The sequence below is a fragment of the Panthera uncia genome, assembly GCF_023721935.1.
Source record: "Panthera uncia isolate 11264 chromosome A3 unlocalized genomic scaffold, Puncia_PCG_1.0 HiC_scaffold_12, whole genome shotgun sequence".
In the NCBI taxonomy this organism is placed as follows: Eukaryota; Metazoa; Chordata; class Mammalia; order Carnivora; family Felidae; genus Panthera; species Panthera uncia.
Window position 1 is genome coordinate 10,392,302 of NW_026057579.1, and position 27,393 is coordinate 10,419,694.

At 38.0% G+C, this 27,393-nt stretch overlaps 1 protein-coding gene across 1 annotated transcript in view; it reads left to right on the plus strand.

Annotated features, from left to right (window-relative positions):
* Window positions 1–3,613: 3,613 nt before the first annotated feature.
* PRKD3 (protein kinase D3) overlaps window positions 3,614–27,393 on the plus strand; it is an 87,218-nt gene continuing 63,438 nt past the window's right edge. The window contains exons 1-2 of the mRNA XM_049652292.1: window positions 3,614–3,783; window positions 10,879–11,838. Coding sequence (XP_049508249.1) covers window positions 11,551–11,838 — 288 coding nt within the window. The 5' untranslated portion in view covers window positions 3,614–3,783; window positions 10,879–11,550. The remainder of the gene's footprint in view (window positions 3,784–10,878; window positions 11,839–27,393) is intronic.

Sequence of the window (27,393 nt, forward strand, 5' to 3'; positions counted from 1 at the left end):
TTAAGGGGGAGCTAGGAAAGAGGCATGTAAGCCAAATTAACCTCAACTAGACTTCAGCTGCACACTTCATCATCATTTAAGGAACTATGAGTTTAAAGTCTAGGGTTACATAGTCAGAATTCTTTCTGGAGGTATCTGAGATTGTGAAATTTGAGATATATGATCAGAGTACAAATTATAGTAAAATGTTCATCTCAGTAGAGTCTGATTAACTTTATTAAAAACAAAACCAGGGGGCCTGAGTGGCCCAGTCAGTTAAGCGTCCGACTTGGGCTTGGGTCATGATCTCCTGGTTCGTGAGTTCAAACCCCACATCAGGCTGTCTGCCTTCAGCACAGAGCCTGCTTCAAATTGTCTGTCTCCCCCTCTCTCTGCCCCACCCCTGTTCTTTCTCTTTCTCTCTCAAAATAAATAAGCATAAATAAATAAATAAATAAATAAAACAAAAACAAAACCAACAAACAAAACCATGTAGTGATTTTATCCTGGATGGGACACCTGAAGCTATTAGTGGAGAAAGTGATGGTTTCTGGTCAACTGAGCACCAGTGCAGTAGGATACTCCCTTGATGAAGTGAAAAGGACTTTACTCCATGGTCACAGGGATTCCTGTGTCATTTAAACTCTTTGCTATTATTTTAAATTTCCCTTCACAGACTCAAGCTTATTAACTTTTCCCCTCTGTGCTTCCAGGAGGAGCTGTGGCACTCTGAAAAGCTCCACCTCTTAAATGTAATAGCTAACATTTATTGAGCATTCACTGTGTGAATTCTTAAAAGCGTCTTCCATTTGTTATGTCATTTAGGTCTTGCACAGCTCATGGGATAAGGACCGTTATCATCCAAGTTAACTGAGGCTGAGAAGGAAGCTCACTGATGTTGGCATGCCCATGACCGCACAGCCGTTCAGTGGCAGAATCGTGATGCGTACCTGGGCAGACTACCTCCGATGCTCATTGCATGTGTGGTACACTCAAGGCATCTCTTCATTCTCACGACCCCATGGTGTACATAATTATCTCCCCTCATTTCACAGGTAAGAACACCAATTCTTAGTGAGATTGAGCGGCATGCACCCGTGACATGGCAGGGACTAGGTTGGATTCTGTCTTCTAAGTCCCATCCCAACCCTCTTCTAACTGGCTCTTTAGGGCTGGTGCGGTTTCCAGACTGTGAGTGAGGGAGCCCACTTGTCTAATTCCTTTGCTCTGACCAGTGTTGGTACAAGAGTTAATTTTAATACTGGCTCCTTATCCAGGTCTGTAGCACTTGTGTTCTCTTTCTCAGTTGACTTTTAAGATATATTATGGCCAGTTTACAGTATTTCAAAAGCAAGGTTTATAGTGAATATTTAATTAAAATGAAATCCAAAGGCACATTTATGCATTATTTTGTCCTTGGAGAAACGTATTTTACAACCACAAAGATAAACAGGAATTACTGGGGATGAGCAAGGTAATTGGTTTTTGATTACAAATTACCTGACTATTAAATTTTAGGGACACCATATGAAATCCTGGGTGGAGTATATGCAGTAGCTTCTCCTTATAGTTACTTGGTTTTTCTAATCCTCCTTTTAGTTGGACAATCCTTTCCGCGATTCTTTGCTTATATACTATGTTCTACATATATTTGTAGGTATAAACATGAATATATTTGCAGTTTGTTTCTACAAATATATTAGAACATAGTATGTAATCAAACAGTAAATTATATAAAGTTAAATATAAGTGCATATAAAGAAAAGGGAGGTGTTATGTGTAATATACAGAAAAAGTGATATAAAAATGGATGAATGTGACTGGCCCGGAGCTGATGTTCAATAAATGATAAATATTGCTCGCCTTTATATCCATGATCTTCTACAAGTTCAGTAGGGGGAAAGACACATTCCTATGAAGGGGGAATCCAGATAGATCTGATATATACTCAGTTAAAGAAATTGTAGTTTCTGTCAAGCAAAAAATTGCAGCTACAAAGATAGTCTTATGCTAGAATGCATTGTTGAAAGATTCATCTAAAGTGGAGGAGACAATTTAGTTTTTAAAAAGAGAATCAGAACAGTGGAAATGAAATGAATACTCTCTCTCTCTCTCTCTCTCTCTCTCTCTCTCACACACACACACACACACACACACACACACACACACATCCTTAAATCTCTATATAATACCAGGTTGATTCGTTTAGAAAAGTTACTTCTAGGAAGAGTAACTTCTGTCCCTTTAAGGACCACGAGAGAACATGGAAGTCACTAGTGACATGGGAATGGCTGTAAACTGCTCCAATGAGGTCCTGGGAATCTTGCTGAGAGAGAGTATTTGGGGCTGGACTAAAACATCTGTTGGGAAGTGGAAGGAAGAAAAAGGCAAAGTTAGGTAAGAGTGTTCTTTAAAAAGAATGTAAACTTGAGTGGAGTTACTTTCAATTTTAAAATAAAACAAGAGCAGAAAATAAGACTAAATATAAAATATTAGATCGAATTAGGTAGATACTACTGGATATGGGATATGGGACATTTAGCAGCTTCCAATTCCTGAGAATGTTTCAGAAAGGTCTTTTCTAAAAAACAGCTTCAGAGTACATTAGAATTATACACAAGCTTACTTGTCCCATCTTTAATATAATTTTTTTTTAATTCCCATTTCTTAAGTTTAAATACAGGGACATCGATTAAGATTGACAATTTAGTGTAAAAAGAAAGGACCCACTTAACTTTCTTTTCTTTCTATTCTCAAAAGCTGCTTGGGAGCGTCGCCTGAGGATGGATGGATTGTTGACAGTAGCCTATCTAGCTTGTTACAAGATATTTTACTTAAGTATTTTTGAGACAAAATCTTGAGAGAAGGAGAACTAGGTCGTTTCTGGGACAACTGTCGGCTGCTCAGGGTTTTCTCTCACATTAAAGTTGTAATTTACCACATAGTGTATTTTCCCTCTAGATCCTCATCCCGACACCCACCCCTCCCTCTGCCCCTCCCCAGGCATTGTCACTCTCTTTCCCCTGGGGGTGGAAGCCGAGGTTTGTGATGCTTGACTGCACTTCACTTTGATGGTAGGGGACCCCGTGGAGTTCCATGATGGACAGAGAGGAAACACAAAACACATGGAAAGTAGCCACTTCGATTTACTCTGTTTAGATGGAGGGCTCTTGATGTTTCTGCCTCCGGGGCGGGATGTCCGGGGCCCCGGCGCCAGGCGGCCACCTGGAAGGCAGGCCCGAGGGAGGGAAAGGCGGGGAGCAGGGAGAAGAGCTCTCAGGGGGGTAGCTGTTCTCTGCTGTGGACCTCTTGCAAGCCTCCCGCCCAACTTGCCACCTCTTGGTTCCTTGCCCCCGTCGCCTCCGTCAGAGCGGACGACAAAAGAGCAAGAGGCAATGATGGGTATCAAGCGCCGTGTGTAACTGGTTCAAATACCCGGTGGCGCCCCGCTGCCGCGCGCCCACGGAGACACAGGGATCCCCGAGCGCGCAGGGCCAGCCCGAAAGGACCCAGCGCTCGCGCTGCCCCTGCACCGCGCGCAGGCATAGCGTGACTGACATCCCCGCGCGGAAACTACAGCTCCCGGCAGGCCCCGCGCCGGCCGCGCGCCCCCGCCCCGCACGCCCCCGCCCCCCGCCCCCGGGCCTCAGGACGGGACAGGGAGGAGGGCGGGAGGGAGAGGGAGGAAGGGGCGCCAGCGGCGGGCGGGATCGTGCGAGGCGCGTGAAGCCTCGCTGGCGCCTCGTCCGGGACCCAGACGCTGGCGGCCGTGGAGTTTCTCACGACCGGCGGAGCTCTCCCTCTGTAAGTCGTCGCCTCGGGGAGCGCGGATCAGACACCGAAAAAGTTAGCGCCGCGGCGGCCGCCGCTTTGTTCTCGCGGCCCGTCGGGTGAGGCGGCGGCGGCCCCTCCCCCACCCGCACGCGGCGGCGGCGGGACTCCGGGCCCCGCGCGGGGCTGGGCGGCGACCGCCCGGGGCCCGGCGGGAAGTTGGCGGAGCGCTGGGCGGGAGGCGCGGGCGGGGGTGGGGGTGGGGGCGCCGCGGCGGGCCGGGGGCGCCGGCGCGGCCGCCAGATGGGGCCAAGTTCCGGCGTGGGTGCGGAGGCCAACTTGGGTCCGCGCTCCGCGGGCGACCACCGCGCGTGCGGCCGCCTCGGGAGCGGTCTGTTTCGGGGTCCCTCCAGCTGGCTCGCGACGCCGGACCCGCGACAGTCAAGCTGCCGAATTTGGGATGAGCCTTTTTTTCTTTTTCATTTCATCACTTCGAGTTGCAGCCGTCTCAGAGCGGGGAGTAAATGGTGCTTAGAGCATGGGAGCCCCCACCCCAGTTTCCTGACTGTGCTTAGTTTTGCACAGTCAGGAAGCCTTGCTCGGAGAGTTGCAGCCTTGCTCGGAGTTGTTCTTAACCCCGGGAGGTTTTTCTTGAGATGAAACGCTGAGGAGTGCGACTGTTTCTTTGAGCAGCAACCATAACCGCGTACTACTCGATTGCCTGTTGGATATTTTATTTGAAGTTATCGCAGGCAGAAGCATAGGCCTTGCCGACTGCAGGCACGAATATAAATTCCAGGGACAGGCGTAAAACCTGCAGACTTTTCCATACACAGATTGATGGCTTGGACATAACTGTCTCTTCGACCACACCCATCCCCACAGGAAATAAGATATCGGTGTCATCTTTGATTAGGAAGAATAAGTTCCACCCTGAACTACAATTTTGTACTACCCAGCCTTCATAAGCTGTAGCCGCAAATGAAACAAAAAGTTTTCAAATGCCTTAATCTGTACCCTAGAAAATGCTATATTGTGTTACTCTTACAACTGCTTCTACTTAGTACTTAACGCTGCAGTTCTTTCCTACGTTTTTAGCGACTATGATTTTGCTTAGATCAAGCTTGCTTACTTACCAACTTCTCATGCCTTGAAGGCTGGGAATACCTCTGGATTTGCTGCCGAAGACGTCCATATAAAGTACCCCGATCTAGGTCTAGACTAGTTTAATTTTATCAAGGAACCTTTTCTTCCTCCCCTGTTAGGATCTGAATTGAGAGCAAGCATGAAATCAGCTAAAAAAGAAGTTACAAGTTTTAGTAAAAGTATTTTAAACATGTCACTTAAAGCCTTCACCTTACGTTTTGCTTTTTAGCAGTTAATATACATGTGGTAGACCTGATCAGATGAGTTTGGAGTATTTGACTAGCCAGTTTCCATACAATAATTTGGTGGCTAGCATTTCACTTTTTAGGATGATTCACATTCAAGATATCTGGAGTAATTTTTTAAGCATCTCAGATAGTAGTGAGTCTTTTAGATATACAAATTCTATAAGCTTTCAGTGTCATCAGACGACCCCTTTAAAAGAGAAATTTCTCTTGTGGGTTGTTTTTAATTTAACACTGGCATATGCAAAAAAAAAAGGCTTTAATAAATCAAGTTTTGGGACAGTAAATTTAAAAAATTAAATTAGAATTGAAAAAACCTCATAGAGAAAAAACGAACTGATCATTTAAATGCACTTTTAAGGGACATTTTCTCATTTAAAAAAAAGACATTTTAAAAGTGATGAAAATATTACCATATTGAAGTGAATTGCTCATTTTTAAAAGAAATTACTCTTACAGGCCTGGATATATGAGGAAATTATTTGCTAGTACAGATTTTAACTTGATTTAATAATCGTTCTTATGGTTCACAATTTTCTGTTAGTACTTTGAGTCTCTGATTATGTAATTTAAATTGAACTTGTATGTGCCCTCTTTGGAGCAGTTGTCCTGTTCGTCAAAAAATTTGAGATGATACACTTAGGAAATGTTTTTGTTTTAATTTCATTGCAGAAAAGTTTTCTCCACTTGTGTGGTTAGTTTACAGTGACATTGTGTGAGAAATTGCTCATTGGCTGTTAGCCAGATTTCTCAGATACCACTGGGGCGAAGAGAGGCGATGAAGGCCCATCAAGCCCAGCATAGATTCCTACAGCACTGCCAGATTGGCAGTCTGTAATCTTATTACCGGATAAACTTTTCAGTGGCTGAGCAGAGAGCAGACATAGTATGCTCTCTGTCCTCTCTCTGAGAGTAGAAGGACTGAGATTCAAATGTCACTGATCCAGATAAACAGAATTTTAGCAGCAACAATTTAGTTGAATGCTGATCTCTTAGGAAAAGTATTATATTAACCTAAGGTAATAGTTTTTGAAATTGTATTTGCTGCAAACTGTGATTTTAAAAAACCAAAAAGTTATTTGACTTTAATGCGATATACAGTATAAAAGCAACACTAGGATTATTAAGCCAGATCAAGCCTGTTATTAAAGCAAAATGACCTCAGGACACTGGTCAGTATTGCACTGAAAAAGGGCACATGCTTTTTTACGTGCTAAAAGAATACGTCTGCATATTAACAGGAGGGAAAAAAAAATAGCATTCCTAGCACACAAAACTAAATTGAACAAGGACAACCCATTACTAGTAGGAGTCATGGTAAATATTATGCTGTTCTGAATAAGATAAGCATTTTACCTCTTCACTTTAGCCCTGATTACAAAAAGGACACTGGCTACACCAAATAATGAGCTTCCTTTTGAAGTACTGTATGTAAGAATTGGATTTGTTTTGTCTTCCTGGAATCCTCCCTTCTCTGCTTCCCTGACTCCTACTTATCCTTTAGGTCTTAGCTTAAGCACTACTTCCTTAAAGTCACCTTGCCTGAGACCCCAGTTAAAATTAGGTCCTTTTGGTATACTCGGTCATTTCACTTTCCATAATTTGTAGTTCCCTTGCTGTTTATGTGAATGGTGTTTGTTTAATGTGTGTGCCCCACATCACACTGTAAGCTCCAGAAAGAACAGTAGCCATATCTGTATTGGTTACTGCTATATAAGCGCAGCGACTGTAGTAACAGTCTGGCAAATAATAGGCACTGAGTAAATATTTGTTGAATGAAAATGCTGTTATTAGAGCTTGTAATTAGAGGCTTTGCCAAGATATGAGATATGTACATTCAGGGGGGAGGTAAGGGAGTGGGAGAGAAAGGTAGATCAACTTGTGATGTTACTACGAAGTCCTAGGCCTTTGTTTTACCTTGTCTGTAGTAATATGGCAGGTTGGGCTCATGATTCCTTTCATATTTCATCTTTTGATTCCATTCCGCAGTGGTGATGGATCCTGTAAGCTCATTTGAATGGGATATGCGACAAATTAACTCCCCCCAAAGAATATTTGAGATGTTCCAAGTAAACGTATTAGAAATGCTTGGCAATCCATAGCTGTTAGAAGTAAAGATATCTAATTGATACATAGCTTATAAATTAGTAATTGTCTTTTGTCTCCGTTTTCTAATTGAAACATAAAGACAAAGTAAATTACAGTTCTTGGATTTTTTTGATGTTTAGTGTTAATATTTTGAATCCTACGTCTTGCATCTTACAGAGAAAATCAGGGTTCCATAAAATAAAAGGAGAGAGAAAACAGTTGGGATGAATGGGCAGAAGCTTAAAGACAGCTCACTTAGTTTCTTCTATTTGTTTTCATGCTGAAACTGTAAAAAATATTTTTATACAAAACTATAACATTTATATAGTTTATTAACAGTTATCAGTAGTTCTGATAAATTGGTTGATTGTATTACTAGACAGTTATAATAAAATGGAAATTTAGTGGGAAGACATCCATTGAAAATAAATTATTATTGAACACAGCAGTATCTTGTATTTTGAAGTATTTGACCTGAATACAGTATTATCGGTAGATATTTTGCTACCTTTTTCATGACAGTTGTTCAGCTTTTGAAACTACTTGTAAGTGACTGACTACTTCAGGAGAAAACCTGGTGGGTAGTTAGGCTGTTGGAGGTGGAATGCAACAGAAAGAACACGGGCTTTGGAGTCTGGCAAACTTTTGTTTGAATCCCAGTTCTATCTCACATTAGCTGTGTAGTTGTGAGCAAGCAACTATAAACTTTGGTTCCCTTTCAGTAAAACAGAGTGGAACAAATCTAGAGTGGTCTTGAGAATGTAATGAAGTATCATATATCAATTGCTGCGGTTAGCATAAAGTAGGACCTTCCTTCTTAATTTCCTCATGGAATCACTGTAAAAATCGTTAAAACTTACTGAGCACTGAACTGTAAGCCGGGTACTGTTGAAAGTACTTTACATGCAGTAGCTCCGTGCTCTTGACCTCCTGTGAGGTAAGCAAGTAGTGCGGTTATCTTCATTTTACTTCTCTGCAGTGATACTGAATAAAGCTGATTATTCTCTTAACACCTTTTCAAATGTTTGAACACCATTATTCTGTTTGGCTTTGTTAAGCATGTATTTGTCCCATGACATTGTTTTCACCTTTATCTAGATGCATGCTGTTACTACTATTTTTTAATCAATATGGCTCTTAAAAATGTGGACTGTAGAAATGAATACAGTGGTAAGGTAGGCTGACTGGCAACAGAGTTTACAGGTTGGTGCTGATGTGTTCTCAGTGTCCTGGGGGGTTAGATTTGCATTAGTTCTTTTAGTTACAGATTAGCAGCTCTCGTTAAACTCTTAGGTGGCTGACTCCCCTTCTGAATACCTTCTAAATCAGCACTTCTCCATTTCTTCTCCATTAACTTTTTGAAACCAAATGTAAAGCTTTACACCCACTGTTGTTACATTTCACTTTAATTTTAGTTTATTTCTCCCGGATCGTACACTCTGAGGATTTTATAAGCATGTTTTCTGTGTCTTTATCTTATGAATAATCAAAAACAATATAGGGCCGAGGACAGAGTTCTGAGGCACTCCCCTAAAGACTTCTTTCATCTAGGCTGATCTAGAGTAGTGAATTTACCCAACTACACTAACATCCAACTCACACTCAAACAACATATTTGCAAAAATAGTGTGAAAAACCATCTTGAATACTGTTTTGGCCAGAATACACTTTTTTCTCCCTGGCTTTGCTAATTGTGTGATCTTGGGCAAGTACTTTGATTTCTAAGCGTGTTTTTTCCACTATACAATGGGTTGTTGCAGAGGATTAAATGAGGTAATGCATATAAAGTGCTTAGACAGTGTCTGGCAGATAGTTGGAGCTCAATGACTATAAGTTATTATTTTTTTCCCTTGCATCTGAGAAGTCTAGTAATCCTTCTTTTCCAAGATGTAAATGCAGTTGATTTGGCATTATTTGTTCTGTTTTAATTCATGCTGACATCTAGTGATTATTATATTCTTTTCTAAATATTCAGAAACCATTTCCTTTCATAATCTATTCTCAGATTTGACTAAAAATTAAGTTTACATGTCTGTGATTTCTGAAATCTACTTCCCTACTCCTCCAGCTCCAAAATTCGAAGCAACCCTGACCCATCTCCAGGCCCTGATTATTTTTTTCTGAGCTCTTTCTCTAAGATTTTAGGAGTCAGCTTTGTGATTACACTTGCTAATTGCTTTTGCAGTGTGGAATGAATTGCATCTGGAACCCAAGACTTACTACATAAAGTTGTTTTAGTCTCTCTCATTCACCAGGCTGGGGTTTCGGTTCTCATTGCCCTTCTACAACTTTAGTTTAAAAACTGAGAGAAGATCAGCAAAATACAAGTTGAGCAATTCTGCCTTCTGTACGTGCTCAACCTTAACAACATCCTCTCTGAGCAGTGATTCTCTCAGTTCCTTGTTCTCTTTGAAAAATAATATGTTATTTTATGGAGATAGCACTTAGTAAGAAAGTATGAAACTTGGGTCCTGATTCCCACTCTGCCTCTTAATTACCTGCGTGATGCTGGGCACGTTGCTTTATCTGCTTGTGCTTCTATTTTCTCATCTGCAAAAGTCATATTTGTCTCCAAAGAGGTGTGCACGAGGTAAAGTATGTAAAGCATTTATGAGATGTTAAGTGCTGTACTGTATAAGGTGGGTTAATATTTATTTGAATGTAGCTATAAAAGCTTTTGTTATCTTTAAGTAATTTTTTCTAAGCCTTAGTTTTCCCTGAGCTTTCTAATTCCTGATACTACATCTGTATGTTTTTGCTCTTCTGTTGTGTTCATCCTGATTTATTTAGCCCCATTAACTACTGTCCGGAGAGTCATTCTGCAACCACATTGGATGCTTCACTCTTTTTCATCATTGGAATTGTTTACAGTTATATATGGAAAATTTAGAAAGATTTCTTGTGAGCCATTTCACTTAGGCCATGGGGGTCATGCCTTTTGTTTTGTTTTTGAAATGTCCTGTTGTAAACTGTGATACATATATAACTGAGTCTAGTGCTGTCTCTCTTTTTACTTATAGAAACCCTTTATGATAAGGTCACTTTCTCCTATGTTCCTGTCTTAAGTATGTTGTTCACATTATAACTGTGCATAGTATGTCCCCTTCTGCTTTCTTGGCCTTACGGAAGAAATCTGTCAAAAAGCAAGTCAGCAATCATATTTTGGTAGAATTAGACTTTTAATATAAAAAAGAATACTCTTAACATGTCGTTATTAGGACAGTGTTCTACTTCTTTGGTATGGCTGAGTGGTACGTGCTTTACTTCTATGACGATATCAGTTTTAACCTTTTTTTAGTCCCTTCTGTTTTTCTCTGTTTTTGTCTTAACTCAGTTGTGTATTGTGGAATAAAAGTGTTTGATCTTCAGATTTTGGGTGTCAGTGAGGGGTGCCATGGGCTTGGTGGTGGTGGTGGTAGTGGTGAGCAGAAGGCTCTCCCTAAAATTATATCTACAGTAAAAAAAAAAGAAAAAGAAAAAAGACTCTGATAACTAGACCTCCAGAACGACTACCTGTTAGGATTTATTGGTGAATTGTAAACATGCAACCAAAACTTCTCATTTAAAAAAATTAAAGGGATTCTTGGCATTCTGAAAATAATGTCAAATGAGTATAAAATATTAAGAGTGTTTTTAAAATTCCTTCCAGGCTGACTACATTTCAGAAAAAATCAACTCTTCTCAGCGGACCAATTCTTCAAGTGAAATATACCTGTACTGTTTTAAAAAGCTTTGTGCTTCATCATGGAAAAATTTACCCCCCCCAAAAATGAAAATGAAGACATTTGAGAAGGTGATTTAAGGTGTGGATATTTGAGAAAGTATCCCACCAAATCATTGAACCTAACGATAAGGATTAAATAGATTAATCCTAAACACTTCTCTTTTAAACCAGGAGGATTTCATCTTAACAGAAAAACAACTTTTATTCAATATGTATTTTCTGAAATTAAAAGAGAGAGACAAAAGTAGACTTAAAAGAAAATAGATGAAGATGGTTAGTAAATAAGCAGTGTCAACTCTTTTCTGATGAGGATAATTCAGTGATGTTAAATCCTTTCCAAATCCCTGGTTGTGGTCCTGAAGACAAGACTGTTTTTTGATGGGACATCTGATACTAGGGGAAGTGGGACCTTCTGTGTATTCAGCTCACAGTTGTAGAAGATGCAGTCATTGGCATGAGTGGCTTAAAAGAGGAAATACAGCAGTTTTCAATTAAATCCAAAAGTACAGTCATTTTTTTACTCCTGTGATTGTAAAAGCCTCTTCATAACCACTGAAAAAGAATTGACAACTATTTTAAAAGATTAAAGAAAGGCAGATGTCTGCAAACAATTCCCCTCCATCAGCCCAGAAGTCTGTATTACCTGCAACTCTTCCTGCTGTGCTTCCCACTCCTTCTCCGTGTTCAAGTCCTAAAACAGGACTCTCTGCCCGGCTCTCTAATGGAAGCTTCAGTGCACCATCACTCACCAACTCCAGAGGCTCAGAGCATACAATTTCATTTCTGCTGCAAATTGGCCTTACACGGGAGAGTGTTACCATTGAAGCCCAGGAACTATCTTTATCTGCTGTCAAGGATCTTGTGTGCTCCATTGTTTATCAAAAGGTACTGTGCATACTATTTATGTCCATACTTTTTCTAATTAACGTTGTTCCTAATGCTTTTCTATAAATTATACATGCAACAATGAGTTAACACGTGAGTCAATTGATTATGTCCTAATTTTGATCATTTTGGGAAAAGTGCTAATAGGCTAGAAGCCTAAGGTCTGAAATTTCAGGTCCTAACAACTGGAGCCTATATCCTAACTTTAAAATACTGCCTATTCAATTTTCCTTTTTAAGAGCATGAAAATCCATATAGAATCAAGAGGACTTAAGAAATCTCCTTTGTTTTTAGAGAAAACAGGAGTTAGAGGGTGCAAGCCATCCAGATGGCTTCCCTAAAGGATAAGACCCAGCTGTGGCTGAGTCCCAGGTGCATACGTGTTCTTCCTAGGTGCGCTGTATTCCGCCCTCTTTTTTATACTCTCTTCTTTCCCTTTTGGTCTTAATTTCACCTAAACTGCCATCTGATATGAGAAGACCACTCTCTCTTGCTTAAAAAATAGGTAAGTGAGTTTTGAATATATGACAATACATAAAAATTGGAAATTGAGGGTAGTTTTTGTTTCCTCTCTACCTGTCTCCTGTCCTGTACTATACCATTTTTGTTTTTGAGAGAGAGAGAGCGCGCGCGCAAGCAAGCATGAGAGTGCTAATGGGAGAAGAGCGGAAGCAGAGGGAGAAGGAGAGAGAGAACCTCAGTTAGGCTCCATGCCCAGATCCAAGCCTGACACAGGGCTGGATCTCACAAGTGTGAGATCGTGATCTCAGCTGAAACCAAGAGTCAGACGCTTAACCAACTGAGCCACCCAGGCACCCCTATACTATACTATTTTTTAAGGAACCTTAGCTAAATGTCTTTAATAATCTTGATTTGGTGGATAAGCAGGGACGTTCTCTATTTTATCATGAAACTGTATATTTACATAGTGTGAATCGGGTACATTTTATTTTTGATGGACTGAGCATATGGTTCAAACAAATTAGTATATTTTTTATTTTAAAAATCATTGCACAAGATTAATATATTTGGATTCATGCTCTTTATCTTCCTGTTTTTGTTTTAATTTCTTTAAAAATTAAAAAAAAATTTTAATGTTTATTTTTGAGAGAGACAAAGCACAAATGGGGGAGAAGCAGAGAGAGAGAGAGAGCAAGCCGGACATGGGCTTGAACTCACAAACCATGAGATCATGACCTGAGCTGAAGTCGGATGCTTAACTGACTGAGCCACCTGGGTGCCCCCCAAAGTATTTTTTTAATGTTTATTTATTTTGAGAGAGAGAGAGAGAGAGAGAGACCAAGCATGAGTGGGGGAGGGGCAGACAGAGAGGGAGACACAGAGTGTGAAGCAGGCTCCAGGCTCTGAGCTGTCAGCACAGAGCCCGATGCGGGGCTCAAACCCACGAACCTGAGCCAAGATCATGACCTGAGCTGAAGTTGGACGCTCAACCAATGGAGCCACCCAGGCGCCCGCCCCTGTTTTTCTTTTAATTTCTTATCTTTGTTTGTTATTATCTTCTGATGTAGATGCATTTAATAGTCTAAAACATGTGATGTGGTTTGTAAAAATAATCTGTGCCTGTGTGTCAACAATAACTTGTCTGTTGAAATGTGGCCTAAAGATTCACTTTCCTTTTGTAGATCTGTAGAACTGTCTGCGTGCCTTTAAGTATTTTTGCTTTTATTTTCCCTTTCATTAAATGTTATAGAGGTTTTTCACAAATATTTTTGCGAAAAGGTTTTTAATTTAAAGGTAAGCTTTTAACTTAACTATAGTTTGTAACTTTAATGTTTCTTTTTTATTTGAGTGCATAGAAATTCTAAAAAATGTTTGTTTATTTTGTGAAAGAGTGTGCCAACAGGGGAGGGGGAGAGAGAGAGAGGGAGAAAGAAAGAAAGAGAACCCCACACAGGCTCCACACTCAGTGCAGAGTCCGACACAGGGCTCCATCACACAACCCTGGGATCATGACCCAAGTCGAAATTAAGAGTTGGACACTTAACCAACTGAGCCACCCAGGCACCCCAAACCTATAGAAATTTATAACCAATGTTTTGGCAGAGTCTGTATTTATTGTTTTCAATCTTCTAAAATTTCACTTTGTTCTTACATTTATACAGAGGCATGCTGATTTCCTACAGGATTATTTTAGAATTCATGTTACTTCATCTTTAATATAGATGTGAGAAGTGGGTCAGATGGGTTAAACTCTTAGAAAACTTGATTAAAAATCATAATCCATGAAAAATTACAGTGATACCAAGGAAATAAACAGGATAGAGCCGAAGGAAAAAAAAGATAACTTAGGGTGAACTTTATATAGAATTATTGATTCTAGAAATATCATAGTGAACTGAATTTGAATCAGTATTATAGTGATATGGGGATGTATCTGGCAAAAATATGTAGCATATATAGGGCATAAACATACTACACATTTCTAAGAGTTTTGAGCTTGAAACTAGGTCAGCTGTATTGCTTATTTACTGTTTAACTTTGCACAAGTGATTTGACTTCTCGGATTACAATTTCCAGATCTATCAATGACTGAGTTGGGATGATTTCTAGTGTGTAATTACAGTGGTGAGATTATGAAACATTTAATCAAAATTGGGTCTTCACTGCTAGAGACAGTTAAAGGAAAAAGGAGTTTCAAGGGATGACCTACTCCAGATCCTAACCAGAGAAAAATCTTAAGGCAACTAGCTCAGATTCTGAGATTTTATAGAGACATCTCATGGATCCCTAACTCATTTGGAGGATGGAAAAATCACGTCAGAAGTTCTTTTGTTTTTTCCTTCCCTCTTGGGTACTTGCTCATTAGTCATCCATTTTCATTACCTACATCTCTACAGCTCCAGGTTAGCTGCCAGGGCTCTGAGGGTCACATACCTGCTTTTCTTATATCTATTCTTAGTAAATGCATTTACCTGAACCTTTTAAAAGATGGGGTACTGGTTAAATTTTAGGTTGGGAAGATTAACCATATATCCCTTCTCTCAAAAAGCTTACAGTCTACTGAAGGAAACAGAGTAAAACATGAAAAGTAGAAAGTGAGGTTAAGGTAGAGAGTGCTCTTCTCAGGTTAATAAAGGATGTGGAAGACTTCATGCAGAAAGTAGCATTTTATTTGACATTTAAAGAATGAGCAAGATTTCAATAATATAGGAGGTGAGGAATACATTCCAGGTAAAAGAATTAAGATGATTGAAGATACAGAAGGGGACAAGAGGAAGATTATAATAACATTTACTGAGTGCCTATTCTATGTTGGGAGCTTTACACACATTTTCTAGTTAATCCTCACAATAGTTTGTGATGCATCTCAAATTTTAATGTATATGCCAGTTATCTAGTGATTCTTCTAAAATGTAGCTTTTGAATCAGTAGGTTTGGGGTGGGTCTAAGCATTTGTAATATGGTCTTAGGGGAGGTTGATGCTCCTTCTCCAAGGACCTCACTGAGTGGGAAGAGTGTGGGTGATATAATTGCTGTTGAATAAAGGAGGAACTGAATTTCAGAGACATTTAATTACTTGCTGAAAGTTGGAATTCAAACACAGGTCTTTTTTAAACTCCAAAACCTGTATACTCTTTTTAGTGCACCACACTGCCTTCTTCATGCAAAGGAAATTTTTGCACTTGATTCCTGTAAGAGCAGAGATTTAACTAAGGTCTGCGTGCAGCAAAGCAACATGGTCAGATTTGTGTTTGGGAAAGCTTAAATGTGTAACTCAGTGTGACATAAAATAAGGAAGGAGATCAGGTAAGAAGCCACTGTAATGAATATCTGAACTGAGATGGTTGGGAAGTGAATATATTTGAAGAGCGTTGGGCAAGTAGTGTTGGTAAAACTTGACAGCCTATTGAAGAAGACGGGAGCGCGGGTGGCTGGATGGGTGGTGATGCTGGTAACCAAGTTAGAAAATTCAGAAAGAAAAGTAAGGTTTTTACTGGGGGGAGAGAATTCTCTCTCTGGGGGGAGAGAATAGGACTGATTTTTATCAAACTTTAATAAGATAGAGTTCCCATGTTCTAGAGATTTTTAAGGATTTGGGCCTTAGTGTTCTGCTGTGACTCTTGAAATAGAATCATGATTCCTTGAGAAGAACCTTCCCAACTTTCTTTCTGTAGAGAAACCAACAAGGCAGAAAAGTGATGAAAAGAGCTCTTACTTTGAAGGACCAGAGGAAAGGTCTCTAAAAGTTAGTGAAATAAGCCTGGAGGGCAATCCTCCTTTTGAATTAGTAGAGGAGGACTGCCTGAGATATGATTTCATGTTAATGATATTTTAGATTTTTTAAAATATTTTTAATCTAGTCATAATACCAAATGTGTATTCCATCTATTTTACATTTTTGCCATCCAGTGTTAACAGTATATTAGTAATAATCGACCTCAGATATAAGGAATAGGAATTTGACCTTAGGTACAAGAATGGAGTTTATTAATTTGTAAGGCTTTTTAAAGTACCCCTGCAGTGATCCAAAGTGTAGTTTGTGGGATTCCATAAAAGTTTTTGCAGCTATTAAAAAAGGAAACATTTTGTGTGGACATGGTTGGGGGAGGGAGAGATCTGCAAAGTATATAGGACATACAGATAACATAATAAGTGTAGAACAGGGCATGCTGTGCTATCATTTTGTACTACATACACTTACACATACATATGTACATGTATATATGATCGCTTGATTGCTTTTTGATTACCTTGGAAGGAGAGAGCGATTTCTTCCAGGAGGGGACTGGTGACTGGGAAACAAGAGTGAAAGGGAGATTTACTTTTCATTGTATACCCTTGTGTACCTTTTAGATTTTGTGTCTTCTGCATGTATTCCATATTCAGAAATAATATTTCAATATTTTTTTCAAATAACAGCACAGTGATCTAAACAGAATGACCATTACATTTTTAAATTAATTTATTGGCTAAGATTGGATTTTATATTGCTTTATTTTCTAGTACCTCTCAGGCATTAAATAGAAGTATGCCATATATGTAGTTTTTTTTCCCTTTAATAGCTATTTTAATAAGGTGTTTACTTTTTTAAAAATCAGACGTAATATATATAATTTACCTGTAATAAAATCCATTGATATTCACGAGTTTGGGGAGTTTTAACAATTGTAGGAAGTTTGTGCAACTATCACCCATTCAAGATACAGAGCATCTTCATTACCCCCTAAGTTCCCTCTTGCACTTTTGCAGTCTCCTTTCCTCGTCCTGGTCCTGGGCTACCGCTGCACTACACTCTGTTACTGTAGTTTGACTTTTTCTAGATTTTCATATAAATGAAGTCATATAGTGTGTAGTCTATTGTTCTGCTGTCTTTCACATACTTTGTTTTTAATTCATCCATGCTGTTACGTATGGTAGTTCTTTTTTGTTGCTGAGTACTGTTCCATTGTGTGCATATACCATAATTTGTTTATTCATCAGTTGATTGATACTAGAGTTGTTTCCAATTTGGGGGAATTTTGAATAAAGTTGCTGTTAACATTCTCATACAAATCTTGATTGTAGATATGTGTTTTCATTTCCTTGGGGTAAATATTCGGGTGTATAATGGCCATATCCTTGCCAGCACTTAGTATTTCCAGTCTTTTTAATTGAACCATTCTGGTTGATGTGTAATGCTCTCTCCTTGTGACTTTGATTTGCATTTCCCTAATGACTAACGAGATTGGTTATCTGTGCATGGGTTTATTCACTTATTTTCTTTGGTTAAATTCCATACAGATTGTTTATGTTATTGAAGTATAAAAGTTTTTTAACATCTTAGATACAAGTTCTTTTTTTTTTTTTTTTTTAATTTTTTTAACGTTTATTTATTTTTGAGACAGAGAAAGACAGAGCATGAACAGGGGAGGGGCAGAGAGAGAGGGAGACACAGAATCTGAAACGGGCTCCAGGCTCTGAGCTGTCAGCACAGAGCCCGACGCGGGGCTCGAACTCACGGACCGCGAGATCATGACCTGAGCCGAAGTCGGACACTTAACCGACTGAGCCACCCAGGCGCCCCTACAAGTTCTTATCAGATATGAAATGCAGATATTTTCTTCCAGTCTGTGGCAGCTTTTCATTTTTTTCTCTCTCTTTTTAATCTAAGTAATAGTGTAAATAATCATCATTTTAAAGGCTTCAGTTATATTGATGCATAGTAGTTTACAACCAGTTTCTTATTTTAGTCGTTTATGTTGCTTCTCATTTTTTCCAGTTTTATGGAGATATAATTGATATATTTGTATTAGTTTTTTAAAAATGTTTATTTATTTATTTTGAGAGAGAGAATGTGAGCATGAGCAGGGGAGGAGTGGAGAGAGAGAGAGAGAGAGAGAGAGAGAGAGAGAGGGAGGGAGGGAGAGACAGTCCTAAGCAAGCTATGCACTGTCATTGCTGAGCCCAAGATGGGGCTCAGTCTCACGAACCATGAGATCATGACCTGAGCTGCAATCAAGAGTTGGACGCTTAACCTACCAAGCCACCCAGGCATCCCTAAATTTGGATTAGTTTAAGGTATACAACATAATGATTTGATATATGTATATTTTGCAAGATGATGACCACAATAAACTTAGATAACATACATCACCTTCCATAGTTAAATTTTTTTCTCGTGATGAGAATTTCTAAGGTCTGTTCTCTTAGCAGCTTTTAAGTATACAATAAAGAATGGTTAACTATAGGGGCGCCTGGGTGACTCAGTCGGTTGAGTGTCCGACTTCAGCTCAGGTCACGATCTTATGATCCATGAGTTCGAGCCCCGCGTCGGGCTTTGTGCTGACAGCTTGGAGCCTGGAGCCTGCTTTGGATTCTGTGTCTCCTCTGCACCTCCCCTGCTCACACTCTGTCTCCCTCTTAAAAATAAATAACCATTCTTTTTTTTTTTTTAATTAAAAAAAAAATGTTTAACTATAGTCACCGTGCTATACATTACATTGCCAGAACTTATTTATCTTATAACTGGAAGTTTGTACCCTTTGACCACCTTCACTCATTTTCCCCAACTCCTGTCCTCTGCCTCTGGTAACCACCAATCTGCTCTCTGTTTCTGTGAGTTAAGTTATATGAGACTCCATATAGGTGAGATCACATGGTAGTTGTCTTTCTCTGCTTGACTTACTTCATTTAGCATAAAGTCCTCAAGGTCCATCCATGCTGTGGCAAATGGTAGGATTTCTTTATTTTATGGCTGAATAATATTCCATTGTATATATACCACAACTTCTTCATTCATTCATCCATGGATGGACATTTAGGTTGTTTCCATGTCTTAGCTATTATAATGATGCATTGACATGGAGTGCAGATTATTAAAGGTAGTGTTTTAATTTTCTTCAGATATATGCCCAGAAATGGAGTTGGTGTGTCATATGGTAGTTCTATTTTTAATTTTTCAAGGAATGTCCATACTGTTTTCCATAGTGGCTGCACAAATTTAGATTCCCACCAGCAGTGCACAGGGGTTCCCTTTTCTCCACATTCTTACCAACACTTGTTATCTCTTGTTGATGATAGCCATAAAGTGATATCTCCTTGTGGTTTGAATTTGCATTTTCCTGATGGTTAGTGATAATGAGGACCTTTTCATGTACCTGTTGGCCACTTGTATGTCTTCTTTGGGAGAATGTCTACTCAGTTCTTCTGACCATTTTTAAATTGGATTGTTTGTTCTTGTTGTTTTGCCATTGAGTTATATGAGTTCTTTATATATTTTGGGTATTAAACCCTTATCAGATATATGATTTGCAAATACTTTTTCCCCCTTTTGTAGGTTGCCTTTTCATTTTGTCAATGTTTTCCTTTGCTGAGAAGAAGGTTTTTAATTTGATGTAGCCCTTGTTTATTTTTGCTTTGGTTGCCTTTGCTTTTGGTGTCAAATCTAAAAATCATTGCCAAGAATGATGTCAAGGAGCTTATCCCCTATTTTTTCTTCTAGGAGTTTTATGGTTTCAGGTCCATTTTGAGTTGATTTTTGTGTATGGTGTAAAATAGGGGTTCAGTTTCATTCTTTTGCATGTGGCTGTCCCAGTTCTACCAGCACTATTTGTTTAATTATTTAGATCGCACAAGTGTGGAAGAGGGCAGAGGGAGAGAAAGAGAATTTTAAGCGGGCTCCATGGTGGTCTAACATGGTCTGTCCTAGAGAATGTTCCATGTTTGCTTGAGAAGAATATGTATTCTGCTGCTTTTAGATGGAATGTTCTGTAAATGCCTGTTAAGTGTCTGATCTAATGTGTAGTTTAACTCCAATGTTCCCTTTTGATTTTTTGTCTGGATGATCTGTCCATTGTTGAAAGTGGGGTATTAAAGTCCCTGGTTATTATTGCATAGCTGTCTATTTCTTCTTTTGGGTCTATTAATATTAACTTTATAGATTTTATGTATTTAGGTGCCTCTATGTTTGGTGCATAAATATTTACAAATATTATATCCACTTGAAGGATTGACTGCTTTATCATTATATAATGATCGTTGTCTCTTTACAGTCTTTGGCTTAAAGTCTATTTTGTCTGATCTAAATTAGTTTGTATACTTTTCATTATAATACACTATATATGCTCTTTTCATTCTCTTAGTATCATCTGGAGAGCCAAAATTTCTAATTTTGATGAAGTACAATTAATTTTTTCCTTTGTAGATAGTGTTTTTGTTTCACGTCTAACACGTATTTGCCTAAATGAAGATAACAGATTTTTTTGTCCCATGTTTTCTTCGGGAAGTTTCATAGTTTTAGCTTTTCCTTTATGTTTATGATATGTATGTTAGTTCTTGGGGCTACCACAGCTTCATGACTTAACAGAAATTTTTCTGACAGTTCTTGAGGCTGGCTGTCTATAATTAAGGTATCAGTAGGGTTTGTTCCTTCTGAGGGCTACAGGAATCTGTTTCATGCCTCTCTTTCAGCTTCTAACGGTCTCAGGCATTCTTTGGTTTGTAGATGGTATTCTCGTGTCTTCATATTGTTTTCCTTCTATAAATATTTGTGTTTATAAATTTCACCTTTTTATAAGGACACAGTCATATGGGATTAGGGCTCAGCTTAATGACCTCATCCTAACTTGATCATCTGTGTATAAAAACCCTATTTCCAAAGATTACATTCCCAGGTACTGGGGGTTAGGACTTTGCATCTTTTGGAGGAACACTGTTTAACTCATTACAATCCATTTCAAAACAAAAATTTGTATATGGTGTGAAATAAAGGTTGAGCTTCATTTCTTTGCATCAGACATCAAATTTTTCCAGGACCATTTGTCGAAAAGACTGTTCTTCCCTCATTGAATTACTTTAGTACCTTTATCGTAAATCAGTTGACCACATATGTTTTGGTCTATTTCTGAACATTGTTTTGCTTTATTGACCTACATGTGTACCCTTAAACTAATTTCACATTGTCTTGAATTCAGTTTTATAAAGACATGAAATCAGGTGCATTAAGTCCTCCAACTTTGTTCTTTTTCAAAATGATTTTTACCAATCTGTATCCTTTGCATTTCCATTATAATAAAATCAGCTTGACAATTTCTACCAAAAATGTCTATTGAAATTATGTACATCATTTGTTGTCTGTGTTTCATATTTTTGATACAATTATAAATGGGGTTCTAAAAAATCTCTTTTTCATTTTATTATATAGAAACACTATGATTTTTGTACAATGTTATTGTGTCCTGCAACCTTGCTAAACTCATTTATCACTTCTAGTAACTTCAAAAAATTCTGTACAGTTCTGTACATAGATGATCTTGTCTTTTGTAAATAAAGATAGTTATATGCCTTGTCTGCTAATATTTCTTTTTCTTGTTTTGTAATGGAGGCTAAGCCTGTATTGTACTATATTGCATAGAAGTGATAAGAATGGACATTTGTACCTTGTTATCAGTCTTAAAAGGAAAAGCATTTGGTCTTTCACCATTAAATTTGATGTAATTTTTTAGATGTTCTTCATCAAGTTGAGGAAACTCCTGTCTGTACATAGTAGACTGAGATTTACTATCTTGAATGATTGTAAATTATATACTTTTTCTGTGTCTATGTGTTTTTATCTTTTAGTCTGTTAATATGATGAAGTATGTTGGCTTATACTTTTTTTTCCATTCCTTTATTATTTATTTTTATTTTTTTATTTTTATTTATTTTTAAAAAAAAATTTTTTTTAATGTTTATTTATTTTTGACAGAGAGGGAGACAGAGCATGAGTAGGGGAGGGGCAGAGAGAGAGAGGGAGACACAGAATTGGAAGCAGACCTCAGGCCCTGAGCTTGTCAGCACAGAGCCCAGCGTGGGGCTCGAACCCACAGACTGTGAGATCATGACCTGGGCCGAAGTTGGACGGTCAACTGACTGAGCCACCCAAGCGCCCCAACTTTATTTTTTATTTTTTAAAATTTACGTCCAAATTAGTATATAGTGAAGCAATGATTTCAGTAGATTCCTTAGTGCTCCTTACCCATTTAGCCCATCCCCCCTCCCACAACCCCTCCAGTAACCCTGTTTGTTCTCCATATTTATGAGTCTCTTTTATTTTGTCCCCCTCCCTGTTTTTATATTATTTTTGTTTCCCTTCCCTTATGTTCATTGGTTTTGTCTCTTAAAGTCCTCATATGAGTGAAGTCATATGATTTTTATCTTTCTCTGATTGACTAATTTCACTTAGCATAATACCCTCCAGTTCCATCCACGTAGTTGTAAATGGCAAGAGTTCATTCTTTTTGATTGCCGAGTAATACTCCATGGTATATATATACCACATTTTCTTTATCCATTCATCCATCGATGGGCATTTGGGCTCTTTCCATACTTTGGCTATTGTTGATAGTGCTACTATAAACATGGGGGTGCTGGTGTCCCTTTGCAACAGCACATCTGTGTCCCTTGGATATATGCCTAGTAGTGCAATTGCTGGGTTGTAGGGTAGTTCTATTTTTAGTTTTTTGAGAAACGTCCTTACTGTTTTCCAGAGTGGCTGCACCAGCTTGCATTCTCACCAACAATGCAGAAGAGATCCTCTTTCTCTGCATCCTTGCCAACATCTGTTGTTGCCTGAGTTGTTAATGTTAGCCATTCTGACAGGTGTAAGGTGGTATCTCATTGTGGTTTTGATTTGTATTTCCCAGATGATGAGTGATGTTGAGCATTTTTTCATGTGTCACTTGGCCACCTGGATGTCTTCTTTGGAGAAGTGTCTATTCATGTCTTTTGCCCATTTCTTCACTGGATTATTTGATTTTTGGGTGTTGAATTTGATAAGTTCTTTGTAGATTTTGGATACTAACCCTTTATTTGATATGTCATTTGCAAATATCTTCTTCCATTCTGTTGGTTGCCTTTCAGTTTTGGTGATTGTTTCCTTCGCTGTGCAGAAGCTTTTTATTTTGATGAGGTTCCAATAGTTCATTTTTGCTTTTGTTTCCCTTCCCTCAGGAGATGTGTTTAGTGAGAAATTGTTGCGGGCAAGATCAAAGAGGTTTTTGCCTGCTTTCTCCTCAAGGATTTTGATGGCTTCCTGTCTTACATTGAGGTCTTTCATCCACTTTGAGTTTATTTTTGTGTATAGTGTAAGAAAGTGGTCCAGGTTCATTTTTCTGCATGTTGCTGTCCAGTTTTCCCAACACCACTTGCTGAAGAGACGGTCTTTATTCCATTGGATATTCTTTCCTGTTTTGTCAAAGATTAGTTGCCCATACGTTTGTGGGTCCATTTCTGGGTTCTCTGTTCTATTTCATTGATCTGAGTGTCTATTCTTGTGCCAGTACCATACTGTCTTGATGATTACAGCTTTGTAGTATAGCTTGAAGTCTGGGATTGTGATGCTTCCTGCTTTGGTTTTCTTTTTCAAGATTGCTTTGGCTATTCGGGGTCTTTTCTGGTTCCATACACATTTTAGGATTATTTGTTCTAGCTCTGTGAAGAATGCTGGTGTTACTTTGATAGGGATCGCGTTGACTATGTAGGTTGCTTTGGGTAGTATTGACATTTTAACAATATTTGTTCTTCCTATCCAGGAGCATGGACTCTTTTTCCATTTCTTTGTGTCTTCTTCAATTTCTTTCATCAGCTTTCTATAGTTTTCAGTGTATAGATTTTTCACTTCTTTGGTTAGATTTATTCCTAGGTATTTTATGGTTTTTGGTGTGGCTTATACTTTAAATGTTACCACCCTTGCTTTCCTGGGCATCATATATTCCTTTTTATGCTGTCCTTGATTCAATATATCTCTGTTTTCTTAATATTTTTCTAAGATAATGGGAAATGTATTGGCCTATATTTTTTCCTTCTATTATCTTTGTGTGGTTTTGGCATCAAGGTAATGTTGGCCTCGCAAAATGAGTTTGGAGGTATTTTCTTCCTGTCTTCTGAATAAATTTGTATAAAATTGATATTATTTCTTCCTTAAATATTTGATAGAATTCACCAATGAAGCCCACTGTGCCTGGAATTTTTTTATGAGAACATTTTTAAATCGCTTTCTATTTCTTTAATGAACATAGAGCTGTTCAGGTTATTTATTTCTTTGTGAGTGCAGTTTTTATTTTGTGTCTTTAAAGGAAAATTTTCATTTCATCTAAGTTGGCAAATCTATTGCCAAAAATCGTGCTTTATGTTGTTTTATTATCCTTTAAAGTGATTATTGTCTGTTTTCTATTTTTTTAATTTTCTTTTTTTCTATCTTCTTTATGCATAACTTTATTTTTTCAGTTTCTTAAGGTAGAACATCGGATCATTGATTTGAGTCTTGTCTTTTCTGATATGTGTCTAGCGCTGTAAGTTTTCCTCTAATCACTACTTAAGCTGTATGCCACAAACTTTGATATGTTGTATTTTCATCTACATTTTGTTTAAATTATTTCCTAATTACTTTTGTGATTTCATCTTCAGTCCAAGGATTGTTTAATTTGGAAACATTTGAAAGTTTTCCAGATATTTTTCTGTTATATTGATTTCTAGTTTTATTTCAATTTTGGTCCAAGAATATACTTTAATTTCAATCTGTTTAATTTGAGGGTTTTGTTTTTTTTTTTCATAGTGTAAGATTCTGTCTTACACTACATTCTGAATGTTACATATGCAAATTTTTTTTTTTTAAGTTTTTTTTTTTTTTTAACGTTTTATTTATTTTTGGGACAGAGAGAGACAGAGCATGAATGGGGGAGGGGCAGAGAGAGAGGGAGACACAGAATCGGAAGCAGGCTCCAGGCTCCGAGCCATCAGCCCAGAGCCCGACGTGGGGCTTGAACTCAGGGACTGCGAGATCGTGACCTGAGCCGAAGTCGGACGCTTAACCGACTGAGCCACACAGGCACCCCAGTTGTTTTTTTTTTTAAGTGGAGTTTTCTATAAAAGTTAGGTTAAGTTGGTTGATAGTGTTTTCTGTATCTTTATGGATTTCTTTTTATTTGTTCTATTATTTATTGAAAAAGGAGTATTGAAATCTTTGTAATTTTAGATTTGCCTATTAGTCCTTTCAGTTTCAATTAATTTTTGTTTTATTTTTGAAACTATTATTTACAGACACATTTAGGATTTTTACAGCCTTTGATATATTGATTTATTTTTCAGTGTAACTTTTCTTCTTTATTTTTGGTAATGTACTTTGTTCTGAAGTCATCTTTGTGTGATATTAATATAACCATTCCTACTTTTTCTAAAAAATTATTGTTTGCATTGTGGTATGTTTTTACCACATTTATGTTTTTGCTTATAACCTCTCATATGTGAAGTGGGGTTTTTTTTTTTGTAGACTACATATGCTTGGGTCATTCTTTTCGAATTCAGTGTGACAACTCTGCTTTTTAAAGGTTTAGACCATTTATATTTAATATGATGTTTAGTATAGATGCATTTAAACATACTGTTTTCTGTTTGTCCCTTCTGGTCTTGGGTCATTTTCTCTCTTCTTTGGAATTGAGTATTTTCTGTAATCCCTTTTTATCTCTACTATACCCTTCAAAAAGTTTTTTCAGCAATTGCTCTAGTGCCAGGGTCAGTAGACTACATCTGTGGGCCAAATCTGACCTACCTCCTCTTTTTGTGAATAGAGTTTTATTGGGACATAGCAGGTTCATTCATTTGTATCTTGCCTGTGGCTGCCTGTATGCTACAGTAGCAAAATTAAGTAGCTATGACGGAGACCATGTGGTATACCAAGGCTAAAATATTAGTATCTGCTTTCTACAGAAAATTTTTGCCAACGCTTCCTCTAGTTTATGTGCATCTTTAACTCATCAGAGATGTCTTCAAACAGTATCGTACTACTCTGTGTATGATGTAATATATACCTTAGAATAGTATATTTCTATTTTCTTTCTGTTGTCACTTGTACTACTGTTGTCATACATTTTATTTCTGTAGACAGTTGATTCTCATTATTTGTGATAGTTATGTTCTATAAAATGACCTCAAACATTGAATTAGTGAATGCTGAACAACTGCTCCTAGGGGAAATACAGGGTTAGATTCCTGTGAGCATCTCGTCAGAAAACTTTTGTTAACTAGGAAATACGTAACCTTGTTTTATGCACGTACTTAAAAGACGTTTAAAGACACCGTACTTAATATATATTGTTGATGCATTGATATTGCTCTCATGGCCAACAGTACTGTAACTCATGCCTGAATGAAGCTTATCTAACACATGTATTTTCTCCATAAGGCATATCATAGGCTACTTGCTCTTAGGAACATTGAATAGCACTTCAGCATGATGCTTGGGGGTCATTTTAAATAGAAAAATCACCATTGAAACCCCCAAATTCAGAACACATGACACTAAATAAATAGCCCATGAAAAGGACATGCATTTTTGTACTATGATAGTTGAGACAAGAAGTCAGAGCATCACTTTGTTTGACTTCAGTTGGGAACGTGCACAGTGACAGATTTTTTTGTCTTCTGTCCATGTCTGCAAATGACTACAAAAGCACAAAATATTGATTTTTGGTTACAAATAAATTTTAGCAAGTTCATAGATACAGAATCTGTGAATGATGAGGATCAACTGTTGCTACAGATCCCACAACACATTGTTATTCTTGCTTTTAACAGTAAACTATGTTTTAAAAAAATTAAAAGCGAGAAAAATGACCTTTTATCACGTATTTAGCATTTGTATTACTTTGTGTTAGATCCAAAGTGTATGCAATATCTTCTTTTCTCTGCTTCATTTACAGTTTTTCTCTTCTTGGTTTTCAGCAATTTGAATATGATATGCCTTGTGGTTTTCTGTTTTTGTTGCTGGGGTTTGTTGAAGGTTATAGTTTCCTCAACTTGGGAGACTTTTTGTATTCATTAAAGCTTCCTTGAGTCTTTTCCTGTGTCCCATTTTTACTACCCTTACAAATTTTCCTGAACATGTTCTTGTTTGCTTTCCTCCTTACGTTCTTTCTAATACAGGCTTTCACTTGAAATATACAGTGTAATGGAAAAGCTGTATTTGAATTACTTCTGGGTCGTGCCATGACCACATCTGAATGAATGCATTATTTTAAAACATTTTTCATTCCCAGCCTACTGTTGGAAATAGATTGAAGAGGTGTGAACCAAGCTCCT